This window comes from Cupressus sempervirens, chromosome 5 (assembly GCF_028749045.1).
Source record: "Cupressus sempervirens isolate cs-2001-9-10 chromosome 5, ASM2874904v1, whole genome shotgun sequence".
Lineage (NCBI taxonomy): Eukaryota > Viridiplantae > Streptophyta > Pinopsida > Cupressales > Cupressaceae > Cupressus > Cupressus sempervirens.
In genome coordinates, this window is record NC_143122.1 from 513,442,030 (window position 1) to 513,457,113 (window position 15,084).

General features: G+C 35.8%; 1 protein-coding gene across 2 annotated transcripts in view; it reads right to left on the reverse strand.

Annotated features, from left to right (window-relative positions):
- LOC149556961 (putative ATP-dependent DNA helicase CHR12) overlaps window positions 1–15,084 on the reverse strand; it is a 235,337-nt gene that overhangs the window by 109,897 nt on the left and 110,356 nt on the right. For both annotated transcript variants that reach the window (XM_089831603.1, XM_089831604.1), the window contains exon 5: window positions 5,124–5,188. In XM_089831603.1, coding sequence (XP_089687729.1) covers window positions 5,124–5,188 — 65 coding nt within the window. The remainder of the gene's footprint in view (window positions 1–5,123; window positions 5,189–15,084) is intronic.

The window sequence follows — 15,084 nt, forward strand, 5'->3', positions numbered from 1 at the left end:
CTCTAATTCGGAGCATTGACGGGTACCAAGAAAACTTTCTAACTTGTTGCCATCTCCCCTTCTGAAAGAACATGTAAGCAATTTCCAGGAACTGACAAACAATTCCATATACTACTGATCACATAATGGAATTCATCGATCAACTCGGTATGTCAATTAATCATTCGCATTACCACTTATCTTCAATCATCCTCTTAATCTTGGTGGTGGGGCCCCTTTTGTGGCGTCAATGGGATGTCATTTCCATGAGGCTGGAATTGTTCCAATATCTAATTAAGATCTTGAATTGTGAACCATTATCAGGTCAATCCTCATTCACGGTGAACATTACTCAAATGTTTGATATGTCCATTTACCCTTTCTCAATGATTTTGTCCTTTGAGATGATCTAGGTTATCAATTTATTACTCTGTCCTTTTTCTCCCTCCATTCATGTATGTCGTCTCTGATATGCAACCTAGAAGCTGCTGCGAGTTGCAGGATAAATACTAAGCAAAACAAACTTATTCTAACTAGAAAAGTGTAAATGAATCCAACCTTCAAAATTCTTACAAAGTCTTTTTTCGTTCTGATCGTCCACACGCTTGCCAATCCTTGATTCTAACTTTCTTATGTATACATTTGCAACCAAGCTTTGATACCATGTTAAGTTCATGGATCTTTTGTAAATGTTTACATTCCTATATATGATTCTATTTGGGCAGATTGCTAGAAGAGCAAACGCATAGATTTCAGTGTGTCTTCTAATCTGCAATCTAGCCCTCCCTTATACCTAACTCAAGGGGCATGTTCATTGAATGGACATGTCCCTCTCTAGGTTGGCCTATTTAACAACATAATTGTTTCCTCAAGATTGGTGCCCATTCCAAGAGTTACTAATGCTTAGTAACTAACTAACCACATTAGTAAATAAGAAGGCTTATAAAAGCCACAAGGAAGATGCCAATCTATCTAGAGGGGACGATATGTTCTAGTGACCAATACTTAAGAACTCATGCATCTAGATCAGACTGATCTGAAACTCAGAACACTTATCTTGTCAAAGTTACAAGGAATTAACAGAGGAAACACAATGGTTAAGAATGCTCGAGTCAAAGAAGTATTGGCATATTAATCTCCCAAGAATTCCTTATGCTTCCCTCTTGTGAGCATTACCGAGATACAATTGGTGTTAAGTGGAATGTGCATGCACTTGAGAGATAATCTTCTTGGGAGCCACTAGTCTTGACATAAAGGTATATAATATTAAGTCGAAACTACAAAGGTTCGCCTGAAACACTGTTCCCTTTTGTACTGCCCTCAAAGTTAAAACTAAACACTGACAAAATTGTCAAGACAAAAAAAGAAGAGATACCACCTCACCAACTGCAATTTGCATTTTACTGGAAAGCAATTGGAAGATGACTGATTTCAGTAAGAGTAAAATATCAAAGAAAAAATGAAAATGCAGGACGACTGTAATAACCCCTAGCCAGTTATAACTTTATCAAACAGCAAATTTCTTCACAATTCAATTGTTAGATATTTCGTCAAACATTTTGCAAGGAATCTCTGTGGTAAACCCAATTGGCTCTTTAAATGACAATGCAAATAATGTGGATTTTTAGAAATCTTCTACTACGCAACCCCTTCAACTTGATAGTGTATATTCAAATATTGATAAAGATTTGATTATCATTAAACTTATCGCTGCCAAATCAATAACAGTATATAAACAATTATTCCAGTCTAATCAACTACTTTTGGCACCAACAACATTCCCTCATAGTATATATTTAAATTCTTTCTCAAGTTACTAGTGCAGCATTATTGAAGCAGCTATAACACATGCATCTGTTAACCACTAGCATATGAACAATTTGCAGCAGACGACAGAACAAAATGTCTAAGCAAAATACAACACTAAATAGAAAACCTGGTATGGGATTCCTTGCAGCAGACTCATACGTTCAACAAGCTGCTATGCCCAGTTAGCTGGCAATTTACAGAACTGATCACAGGCCCTAGCAGACTGCCGTCAACAGGGATATGATTGCCCATGATTTACAGAATTTTGGGCCTTAACTTCTAGCAAACAACCACTTGAACAGAGACACCAATTTCAGTTGAAACAAGGGGCCAAATTGCAGGTGTATGAGCGGCCCAGTTGCAATTACTACTCACAACCAACACAGAGAATTTCAATGCTCACCAGCACTAATAATGAATGCCAATTAGCAGCCAACACAGGCACTTGAATTGCAGAGAATGATGCCCAAACATGTAGCTTAGCAATCAGTGTTCAGAATTGCATAAAAGAGCCATCCACAGTTAACTGTCTCAATGCCCACAGTCCTCTCCAAGAGTTACCAGTTCTCTCTGTAAATGAGGAGCTAAATACTACTGCTGCCACATACAAGCACACCTTCACAAAATACTGAATCCTGGGTAAATGTGATCATCTGCTAGTATGTCAAAGAATCCATACGTACCTGTCCATGCATACTGATTCTTATTCAACGTGGGTCTGCTAGAATCAGCTGCTAATCTGTATTTCCTTCTTCCCTCTGATACAAACTCCAATGAGAGACTGCGGCTACATCCAGTCTCTTAAGGGGTTTCATCCTTAAGATAACCAGTCACATTTAAGCAACCATTTGTATTTGATCAATATCATATTTTCCTGGTCTTGATCCCAATGTAGCTCCACGCTTTTATAACCTCAATATGAGGGAAGACACAAACAACTAGGCAATGTGGGATAAAAAGTCAATTTCGTCTTTTAGTCACTTAAGTTACTTTTGTCATAAAGTAATTTTATATTTGCACTTTATAATATTAAAGTGACTTTATTATTATAAGTTACTTTATAACTTTATAATAACATTAAGATATTTAAATAAATCACTTAAGTCAATTGAACTTTAATATCTCTTGAAACACTTGTCTGATTGCCATGCCGTCTGAAATAGGAATCTCTACTCATAATTCCCCATGTGCCCAAATACACTTTCTAAAAATAGAAAGGTTCCATCTCTATTACTCCTGACTTACTATACATAGTATGGCAAAGGGAGTCCAAATGATATCGAACGAAGGCCAGATCCATAAATCCGTGGATGTTGGAGATGAATCAATCCTCAAAACAGCCTCTAACCATCCCCATTAGCGTACGAGGATCCAATATTAGGCTAATCCCTGAAATTCTGATGCTGGCAACAAATGGGGGCATTACAATGAGGTTTGGTCATGCAGCTAGATGGGTAGTGGAAAAAAAACCCTCTGATAGTGTATAAAATAAATAATAGCAGAATGGTATGGCAGACTTTGTTAGTCAAAGGAAGTACACATGCATCATAGACTGTTAGTTGCCTTGATATTCACTCATGTCAAATTTAAAATCATCTGTACACACAACAATGACTCTACCAACAACAGCTGCAGCCACTTTATTTATAGTTTTTTCAATAACAAAAGTATACACTTTGATAAAAGGTGTGGAGGGATCTCAACAACTGTGCAGAGCAGTGAAACACATCGGCATCCCTCTTCTGTACAGAATACAAATTTTGTGTAGCATTTTCCCTTTCATATATTGCCAATTCAAAACAACTGTATAGCAGTTCTCTACATTTACCATCAATTACCATATGTTGTCAGGATTTTATCCAACGTCAATCAGTTGGCTAGTCTCAAGCCTCACTCACCACTCGAAACATAGCAACCAAAAAATCTCATAATTCAAGATAATAATTCAAACCAGCATCTTCAACTTCTCATTTTTCTCTGTAAACCGGCTGTGATACCACTGTTGGATGATCAAATTCACATACATGACTCACAGGATCAGAGTGGACAAAGTGCAGGAGTCGTGGCAACGAAAAATCAATTAATGGCAGTTCACTCAATCCATCATTCCCACAAAACATCAATGCACAACCAAGAAGTTATATAAAACAAACAAATGGTTAAACTGCCATCAACCACCCAAGTGAAGGCCCCTTGATAAATGTTATCAGGGTGAAGTTAGTTAGGACTAAGGAGAAGCGCAGGAGAAACATAAGGTATAGTGAGAGCATATCCAGCATATTGGTTCACCCCTCATAAGCATGGTAGTAGGGCTCTTACATGATAAAGATTCAGTTGCTCCTATTTTTGTATGTTTGCATGCTCCAAATTAATCATGACATGTCTATATGTTTTACAACACAAAGTTTCTAGACGGGAATAAACATTTAAAATAGTAATAGTAAAACTCTGTTCGCCATAAGACATTCAATCCATAATTGTCTAAGAGCAATACAATTCCAAGAACAAGAACTTACTAACCAAAATATAATTCAGATGCTTAATTACATAAAAACATTGTTTATTCTGAACACAGGTTATACATATTTTCAGTTGAAATGTAATCCATGTATTCACTTTTAAGTTGGAGTGTAATCCTATGTTTTCAAATTTCCCAGAAATCATGTTACAGTCTGTTTTCTTAGGCACCTCTGATACTCAATTTGTTCTATTACTACTCACTTTGCCTCCTGCTGTATCCATAAAAAATGTTTTTACTTTATTTTTCATTTAAGATAAGAGAGTGCGTACTGGTTGATTTGCCATAATTCACTTGTAGTTTCCAGTCCTGTGAGTACAATTATAAATAATTACTGTTCACAATGAAGACTTAGATGGCATACAAATTTTAAAATTATCCATCAAAAAATCATATCTACCTTGATGGAAACATGCATACTTTTAATCAACTATACGTGTCAAGGATACATTGTGTGTGTTTTAGGACATTTCATCCTCTAACATTTCTCAACTGTCAATTAAAATGTCTGGCGTGCCTTATCTTCTCCTCAAAAATTCTGATCAAGATGCTAAGTTAAGCCATTCAAGATCCTATCATGGTTAGAAACTGGATGAACTAGTTAATGGAAAACTACATGACTTTATATATATTTAGCTCTAACTCCTGTGTAGAGGAGACTCTAAAGAAGTAATTTTTCCTATATTACAGATGCAAAGAATTATGCTAGATAATAGTGAAATTTATGTATTGATAAACCAGTGTGTGCCCGTGGATACATAGTTTTACTGCACAGCAATGATCAATTTACAAGACCCTTACATTTATATGAGCATACCTTAATACCATATAGTTCAAGCAAACACTTCATTTGCAAGTTGTCTCCCATCTTTAATGGCAATTCTGTATTTGGAAACACACAAACCAAATCACGACAAAATATAACAAAAGTATACATAAATATAGTAGCTATGGTACATCATTTTGAAACAAAAATGAGCATGGAAGTAGAAGATTCAAACAATTTGTTCTATTGATTTACAAACTGATTACTCATTTCCTCCCATAGACTGTCCTGTAAGTTAAAACTTCGACTACAGATGTAAATCTAGGAATTGTCTTTACATGATAAAATTTACTGACGTGTACAGAAACTCAGACGTACATGACAAAAAAGATACATTACGAAGTTCCTGTAAACAGAACAAACAAACTAAATACATACATATGATAGTTTTGATGTTTCATAGACAGGATAAAAGAAAACTATTGCCCACATATTCCTATCATAGTATCATACACAGAATCACATTAGATCAACTTGAAAAAAAAAGCGGTTGAATCAAAATACCCTAAGAAATTGAAAAGTAGTGGCAACAGCTATAAGAATACAATATCGATGAACTAAAACAAAGTGAGACTCCTATTCCGAGAACAGGATGGAACCGCCCTACAAGCTAACAGCACACAACAGATACTCTTAGTTTCTAACATTCTTGATCTCCTTAGAAAATGTCCTACAACTGGTGTTGAAGACCTGGCTATCAGACCAGAACTGGGAGAGGGAAGGATAAGCTGTCACCAAAGCTATTTAAGAGGCGTTATCAATTCAGGTCGGCCTCAAAATATTGCATGAAATGCACTTGATAACATCAAACTCAATAGTTTTGTATAAAGGATTGCCTTCAAAGTCAAACTGAAAAGGTTAACAGTCAAATCCTCAAATCACCTGAAATAATCTAACTCAAGATTCTTTTATAAAGGAATTCTTTAAAAATCAATCGGCAAGGTCAATAGTCAAGTCCTCACTTCGCTTGAAATAATCTAATATGGCTTAAGCAAGTGCTACTTCCCCTAGTCATCCAAGAATACACTAAAGGCAGACAGGGAGATGCAAGAAAACAAACCTTATAGAAAACTTAAACAGAACATATAATACAAAGACAAAATGATAAGGTAACATAAGGATGGCTTATACATACAATGTTGATTACGGTCTTGTCAAAATTGATTTCCAAATCTTTTCTTTTACTAAAGATCTTACATGATTAAAACCTTTAGCAAGTTTATGGTAAACGAACATGTTTAAAGTGACTTAAAAAAATACAATCATTGCCTATTGTTAGGACAAACTGGAGCAGCATGCTGTAACACTCGACTCATGTCACTGAAGACTTCTTAAAGCCAGTCTTATTTCTTTTACACTATTAATTACATCTGTTTAAGCACTATTATTCATTAACTTGCTCCCCCATGCATATTTGTTTTAGTATCTAACCTTCAGATTTAACCATGGTTCTGTTTCTACACATTTGAATCAGAATACAATTGTTTTGAAGCTCAAAGGATAGTGAACCAGGCCTAGAAGCATAGTTCCCCACATTGGTTGCCGCTCCAAATACTTGATGTGTAATGTCCTGTTTTTGGGTCATTAGGAAATTGTAAGCCAAATTAATAAAAATATTAAAAGTGACATAATTGGACACTGAATGCAAACTATTAGAAAGGCCTTTTAATATTAAAAGGGGGAAAGGTGAGTAAAGAGGAAGAGGACGAAAGACGGGAAGGAAGAGGCTGAAGAGTCACTGCTTGGGCATTAAAAGAAGACTTGTTTCTTTTCAGCATACTTGGATTCAGTTTTCTCTTGGAGAAACTTGGGAAGCTTTTATTTCTCATTTTTAGAACCTGAGCACAGAAACCTTCAAGCTTGTTCATGGATTGGACGGAAACCCAATTCATCTTTCAGTGGTAGATTTGTGATGGAGTTCACAATTGCATTTCAGATTCCTTTCTAGTTTTCCAATCTGACTGTACTGTTGTTTTTAAGATTGGGATATGTTATTGTCTTGCTGGTTATTATAATGCAATAACATTCCTAAGGCTGTTAAGTTTGAATATTTATCTAAAAAAATTACTGGTTTTATTGTTTGATAATTGCAAAACTATTTCATGCAATTATTATTTAAAATTTATGTGATACCTTTGAGAAATTTTGGAGTAATATCTGGTTGGGGATATTACAGTGGTATCAAAGCTGGTTTTCCTGCCAGCCTATGAAGTTTTAACAGAGACATTTTTGGAAAAGCATTAGCAGACACAAATTTAAAGAAGGATTTATCAAAGATTGTTCATGTAAGATTTTATGAGCAACAGTACTAAAACGATATTGGCTTTATTGATAATATTTTTGTGGGGAAAGGAAAAACAAAATCAAGGATTAAAGAAATATTCGAAGTGAACAATATTTATTCCTACAGTGGTATGTTATGGGCACTTAAGTGTCATGAGTTTTATGCAGGATTAGTGAAATAATCTTTGAGTGTTAATTTGCTTAAGTTGAGAAATATATTGCTGGGCTGACTCCCATTAAACGGCATCACACGTACCAAACAAGAGTTTGGAAAGGTGAAATATTTCTTGAAATCGTTGTGAAACTTCAGGGGAAACTTCTCATGGTTGTTTATTATTTGGTGGAAACTTGTTGTTTGAAGTTAACGGGACCCCTTAATTTCAATAGATTTAATATGTGAACATGTTCTTCAAACAATAGAATGGCATATATTGAAGAATAAAGTTTATTTATTTTAGAAAGAATTATATTGCTGCTGATGTTTGTATCGTGCACTCTGCTTTTTTCAATATTAGCAATGAATATTGTCCAACTTCATCATTTGGCTGAAGATGAAATATACATTTCTTTTGAAGTTTGACGAGATTTGTTGAGTGGGGCCTGAGTGTTATTTGGGCAATATACTAAGGCTAACTAATGATAAAAAATCACAAGAGGAACCTTATAATTCTATTCTCTAATGGGAATATTAATGGGCAGCATATAGTCAGGGAGTGCGAGTCTTTAAATATACGGCAGGTATTTAATCAATTAGTACTGAATTTGTTAATTTTTTTAGCAGAGACTTTGGAAACACAAAACATATTGTTGAAGTTCAGTCAGTAGGTCCTGATTCTTTTATTTGCCATCTTCATGTACTATAATGTTAATTTCTGAGCTTTGCAAGTACTAATGCCGTTGCATATATTGAAGGTTAAGATTAATATCTTTGCTCTTGCATATATCGAAGGTTAAGATTAATATCTTTGCCCTAATATTTTGTGTCTGAACTGTCTATTACAAGGTTCTATATGTAAGAGTAACGGGCGAGTGGAGAGAGGCCAAGGCGACGAGGCTTGCAGGTCCGGGATGGTGTTGTTGCAATTAAAATGCCTATGAACATCAGTGCGAATGATGGCCGACTAAAGATGTATGAGATTCACTAGTTTACACATAACCAGTTTACATAAACATGAGCAATCTGTAGCCATTGTGCCTGAATCAAACAAAGACAACTGCCAGGATGCATAGCAATCTGGACCAACATGTGGGTAGTTTCTGGAGAGATTCTTTTAGCAGGTTACTCGGGTATTTGTCCATTGATAGCAGGGGAATTGTATGTTTCTATATTTCAGTGTTAATGAAGCAAGTTTCAGATTGAAATAACACAGCACATTTTTGGTGAAATCATAGATATACCTGAATGTACTCGAAGAGTCCTGATTCAAAACCATATGCAGAATCAATCAAGAAATCCTATCGTTTCTCATTTAGCAGAGTGAATGTGAAAGAACCGGTTATTACAAATGTCATATTGTGCCAAGATAACTCCAGGATAGATTATTTTTAGGGAGAGTTCTATGGCCGAAGAGAGTCTTACTTTATATAGAGGATACAATGATACATCTTGAAGACTTAATGCTGTAGCAAAACAAATGACTTGCTTGGAAATTGGGAATCCATGGTACTAAGCTAAAATATAAATCCAGTATCATGAAGTAAAATGGAAGGGTCTGGGAAGACTGTGTATATAATATTATAAAAGAAGCCCCACAGTCAGGATAACTAGTTGGTCAATGCAATATTCTCAGAAATTTGGAGTTGAAACTATTTGAGATAGTCAAAGTCTATGATATCCGTAAAATTCATATATAGATAAACAATAAATAAATAAAATATTAATAGTGTTAGAGTGATAATTTACTATAATCATTGCATAATATATTTATATTAATATGAGAATCAAAATTATAGATTATAAATTGTTTCAAACTCCTAAAAAATATGGCGCTCTGCTCTGCACTTGCGAAAAAATCAAACCTTTTCCGACCTGCAAAATCTCGAAGAAAAACCCTGCAAAAACATATAGAGACAAGCAGCCTCAGGCCGATGTGGCAGCAGAAGAAACCACAAAGCGCATTTGACAAGAGATACTCAGTTAATACAACAAACAGATTTGACATTTTTTGTGATGCAGAGGAACCTCGCAGCCAGCGATGTAGCAAGGGAAATAAAGATCGTGAGTTGTATGTTCAAAATCCCCCTCCGCAGAACTCTCAAATCTGTTCTGAGGTACACCAAAATCCGAAATTCCAAATTTTTACGATAGATCAACTGGATAATCAAATCCGAATTTTCAATTTAACAAAATATGCTCACACGGAAAAATGCAAGGCTAGGGTTCCGGATACATATCAATCGGTTTTACCACTGAAAGGAAGTTTATCACCCTTTTCTGTTTCCCCAAGTTCATACATCCCGGCCCATTGGAGAATCCATAATCCACATCACTCTGTGAACCCTAGTTCATCTCTTAGGTCATCTCCGCGCTATGCGAAAGATGAACCAATCAGAATTTCAAACGAAGCTATCGAACCTTCATGGGACAAATGCATAAAAAGAGGTATCTTTGCTATTTGGAACGGGCCACAGGATGATTTCCCTTTGTTACTTGATTGGTTGGAGGAGTCCTGCGAGACCCAGGTAAGTATATTCACTTTCTCAGACAATGTACTTTTTTTACTATGTTTAGATGTGTCCATCAAAAAAGAATTTTTATTATGGTCTGAATGTTTCTTTAATGGTCACTGTGTTAAATTCATAGATTGGTCTCACAATTTTAGAATAGAAAATTTAGATTGCAAGTTGCCTTCCTGGTTTGTTCTGCCATCCCTACCTCCGGAGCTTTGTCATGAAGATATTATTAAAGCCATAGGGTCGGAGGTAGGAGAGGTCAGAGGTATTGATGCTTCTTTCTACTGCTGTAACAATGTCAAGGTGTTAATCAATTTGAAGATCAATAACCCTCTGGAATTTAACCAAAAATTTATAACCAATAAAGCTTCTTATGATATCAAGTATCAAACTTATAAAAAGAGAATAGTTGATATTTTAAGATTTGATGAATTTCATAAAATCATGCCCAAGATTCTACCCCTTACCTCGGATATCAGCAGTCAATTTTCTTGGTTGAAGGCAATGAAGAGTAAAAGACAGGAAGATCAGATCTCTCCAACAGGAATCCATAGTCAGGTCAATCATAAAGAAAGAACAGTTGATGAAGCATCAGACAAGGTTTTACCTAATAAAAGAAGACTTAAATCAGTCATAATTTCTGTTCCTCAAAACGACACAGACCTGGGATTGGATGATAGTCGTTCTAAAAGACAGAATAGAAAAAAAAAGAAAAAAATTGCAGTGAAACATGTCAATGAGAATTGCAAATCTAGTCCCTCATCAAAACGGTTTTTTAACAGAGACAAAGATGACCCTAAAAGGAATGTTACATTGCCAACAACAGTCATAAATCAAGATCCAAAACAAGATACAAAAACACATGAGGTTCCTGCAGAGCATAAAGGAAGCAGTTTTATGATAGATGAAAAAGTAGAGAGTCATTGGGAAACAAAAACTCTAAAGGGGTCCTCGGCATACAGGTATTAGAAGGAGCTTGGAGAGAATAAGGAAAAGGCCTGACAAGGAGAGTTACAAAACAGAACTACAGATTCAGTGAATCATCAAGACATAGAGGAAGCAGAAAATAACATGCTTTTTTCTTCACCCAAGGATAGATTGGAAATAGCAGTTTCAAGATCAGAACTACAGGAACCTCAACATTTGAATACGGATATTCTCCCTGAAGTACAATTAACCATTCCGATATTTGATGGAACTAGAGGAGCTTCAAAATTTTGGCAAACTCCGGATGGGCATCCTCTCTCGCCTTTCAGCCCATAGAGGCACAAATTTGGACTGATGGCAAAAGCCCAGAAGTCCCAATTGTAAAAGTCCTTCAGAATTTTTTAAATAAGGATCTAGAATTTACACAAGATACAAATCTGTTAGAGATTGAAGATAACAGTTTGGAACAGTTAACAGAGGAGCTCATTCAGGTCTTTGACTTTGAGAACCTAGATAAGAGTACTAACTCTCAAAAAGAGGAGTTGGTACAGAAAATAATAACCAATTTGGGAGGAAAAGATTATACAGCTGAGGATCTCCAAAGGGATATCATAGGGATCCAGATGGAGGACAGTGTAAGGAAAAAGGATAAACAAAGTGGAAATACACCAAAAGGTTATCAGGAAAGTAACAGGACAAATATTGAAGAATTGATAGAAATAGAAAATAAAAAAATTGAGGAGGACAGTCTCCGGCATCAAATCTGCAAGGAATTGGAAATGGAGGAGTTTGTAAGATTAGAGAATGGATCTGCAACAGCAGATCAAGTACTGGATATATTTCAGCAAGAGCTTGGTATACAAACGAATCAAGAAGGTTTAATTTCTCCAAATTATGGCAAGACAAAAGGAAAAAGAGGTAGGAGATCATTGAACGTGAAAATGAAGGTCTAGCCAGAGAACAGGGGAAAATTGATGAGCTGCTTATCATGAGGAAGGGGAAGAGCCTTCCTAAGGCAAAATGAGAATAACATCTTGGAATGCTAGGGGTCTTAATGCCCCTAGCAAAAAAAGGTTATTTAAACAATATTTTAAAAATTCTAAATCAGATATAATATTAATTCAAGAAACCAAACTTAATAAAGGTGAAGGCGCTAAACTTAGTAAGATGTTGGGGCTATGGGATTCAATCTTGATTGAGGCAATAGGTGCCTCAGGAGGCTTAGGAATTATTTGGAACCCTAGGAAAGTAAATTTAACTTATCTAACAAATAATAAAAACTAGTTGTGTGTGAATGTACAGGGTATAAAATCAGATATAAAATTCATTCTTATAAATGTGTATGGTCCTAACAGCATTATAGGGAAAAAAACTGTTTGGGATGAATTAAGCTCGGTCATTATTGAACACAAAGAAAATCCGATCATATTAGGAGGACATTTTGACACGATTCTAAGCTTAGATGAGAAAATAGGAGGTATTCAACATCTGCCGCTTTCGTCTATAGAATTCAAATTATGGATAGACAAGCTTAGTTTACTAGAAATTCCATCAAGTAATGGCATATTCACTTGGAATAATAGAAGAAAGGATAATGATTATATTGCGGAGAAATTAGATAGATTCTTCATGGGAGGTAATCTTTTTTCCAATAATAAGGATTTTCAATCCTCCATTCTGCCCTTTGCAGGATCATATCATTTCCCTATTTGTTTGGAGATCTCTGAACCATCTAAACCTCCTAGAAATCCATTTAAGTGTAAAAAGATGTGGTTCCAAGATCTGAGATTTCTTGAACTGATTAAAACATGGTGGACTCAACCAAATTTCGTTGGGTCAAAAATGTTTATTTTCGTCTCCAAACTCAAATTGCTGAAAGAAAATATTTTGAGGTGGAATAGAGAACACTTCAACAATATTTTCAAAGAAAAAATAGAAGTTGAAGAAAAATTGGAAAACCTGAATCAGGAAATCATAAAATTTGGTATGAATTATGAGAAATATACTTTAGAAAAAGAACTCCTCATGAAACAGGAAGATATTTTAGCCAAAGAAGAAATCTACTAGAGACAAAAATCCAGAGAGAAATGGCTGGATGAGGGAGATAGGAATACTAAGTTTTTTCACAATTCCACAATCCAGAACCGAGCTTTCAAGAGAATTACCAGCATCTTGTCGCCGCAGGGTACATATACAGAAAGCCCACCAGAAATAGCAGAAACGATAGTTTCTCATTTTAATAATCTACTAAATAATTATGATGGGTCTAATAGGGAGGCACAATCCCGAATGCTCAAATTTATCCCAACACTGGTCTCTGCAGATGACAATAAAAATCTAAATAGACCAATATCTTTGGAAGAGGTTAGATCAGTAGTCTTTAATATGAGCCCAGATAAATCCCCAAGCCCTGATGGGTTTCAAGCGTTCTTTTTTCAAAAATGTTGGGATATACTTGGGGAAGACTTATGGAAAGCAATTGAAGCCTCAAGGAATGGTGGATCTCTGTTAGCCGAAATCAACTATTCTTTCTTTACACTTATCCCTAAAAAGGATTGTCCGGAACATCCCGGAGACTTCCACCCTATTGCTCTATGCAACACCATTTACAAAATATTTTCAAAAGTCGTAGCTAATAGACTCAAGGTAATTATGCCAAAATTGATCTCAGAAGAGCAGACAGGTTTTGTTTCAGGAAGATCGATTTTGGATGGCATACTCATAATTCAGGAAGTCATTCACTCTGCTACCATAGATAAAGAAGCATGTATGTTTATGAAGTTAGACATACAGAAGGCCTACGATATGGTTGATTGGCGTTTTCTCTGTAAAGTTTTAGAAGCATTTGGTTTTTCTCATCAATGGATAAATCTAATATTTAAGTTCATTTCTACTTCGAAGATTTATGTTCTCATAAATGGGACGCTTGAGGGTTTTTTTGAAATATCCAAGGGTATTAGGCAGGGAGACCCGCTATCCCCCTCCCTCTTTATTCTAATGGCTGAAGCCTTTGGGAGAGCAGTCTCCTGCGCTTATCAAGAAAGAAAGATCTCTGGTATTACTGTCACCAAGAATTTTCCTAATATTACACATCAACAGTATGCAGATGATACGATTCTATCTTGTAAAAGTTCCATTCAAGAGGCCAAGGGGTTTAAAAGCATAATTCAGCATTATATGGATACCTCAAGTCAGAAGGTTAATAAAGAAAAATTGGATTTTTTCTTCTTAAACACATCTCTTGAAATGGAAAATAGGATATATGGAATTATGGGATACAAAAAAGGAAAGTTCCCCTGCAAATATCTAGGCATCGCCCTAGAAAAGAAATCGAGGTTCACCAAAATTTAGATGGACACGATCGAAAAGGTGGATAAGAGGATTGAGAGTTGGAAAAATAACTGGCTCTCTAAGGCTGGAAAGATTACCAAGATCTGAGCAGTCCTTTCAGCTACTCCAATTTTTCCCATGGCATGTCTTCCCCTCACTAACTGGATGTCCAAGAAATTTGAGACCAAACTTAGAAATTTCTTATGGAAGGATAAGGAACATGACAAGAAACTTGCTCTTATTAAATGGGATAACTTATGCAAACCCAAGGAATGTGGGGGTTTAGGAATAAAGAAGCCACAATGGCAGAACGAGGCTTTGGGAGCTAAACTTGTGTGGAGATTATACCAAGAAAATGAACACAAATGGGCCAAAATTCTATATTATAAATACCTTGATCCATCGGATCCGGAATCATTGTTCAGGATGGAGAGGCTTCCAAAAGGGTTGGAATGTTGGAATTTCATGTCAAATTGCCGAGGTATTATTAGTAAATTTCTTTCTTGGGATGTCGAGGTCAGGAACAAAGCTCTGTTCTGGGAAGACTCATGGGATGGACTTCCTCCCATCTATTCCTCCCCCAATTTAGAGAACCTTATAACTAAGTTGAAATCAGAATGGGGCTGCAGGATCAAAGATTATAAAGTTAAAGAGATGTCGGATCGGGAACTGCGTTGGAGTTGGCGATCCATCGATTGATTAAAACTGGCGCCAGATTTAATCACTGCTTATAATAAGA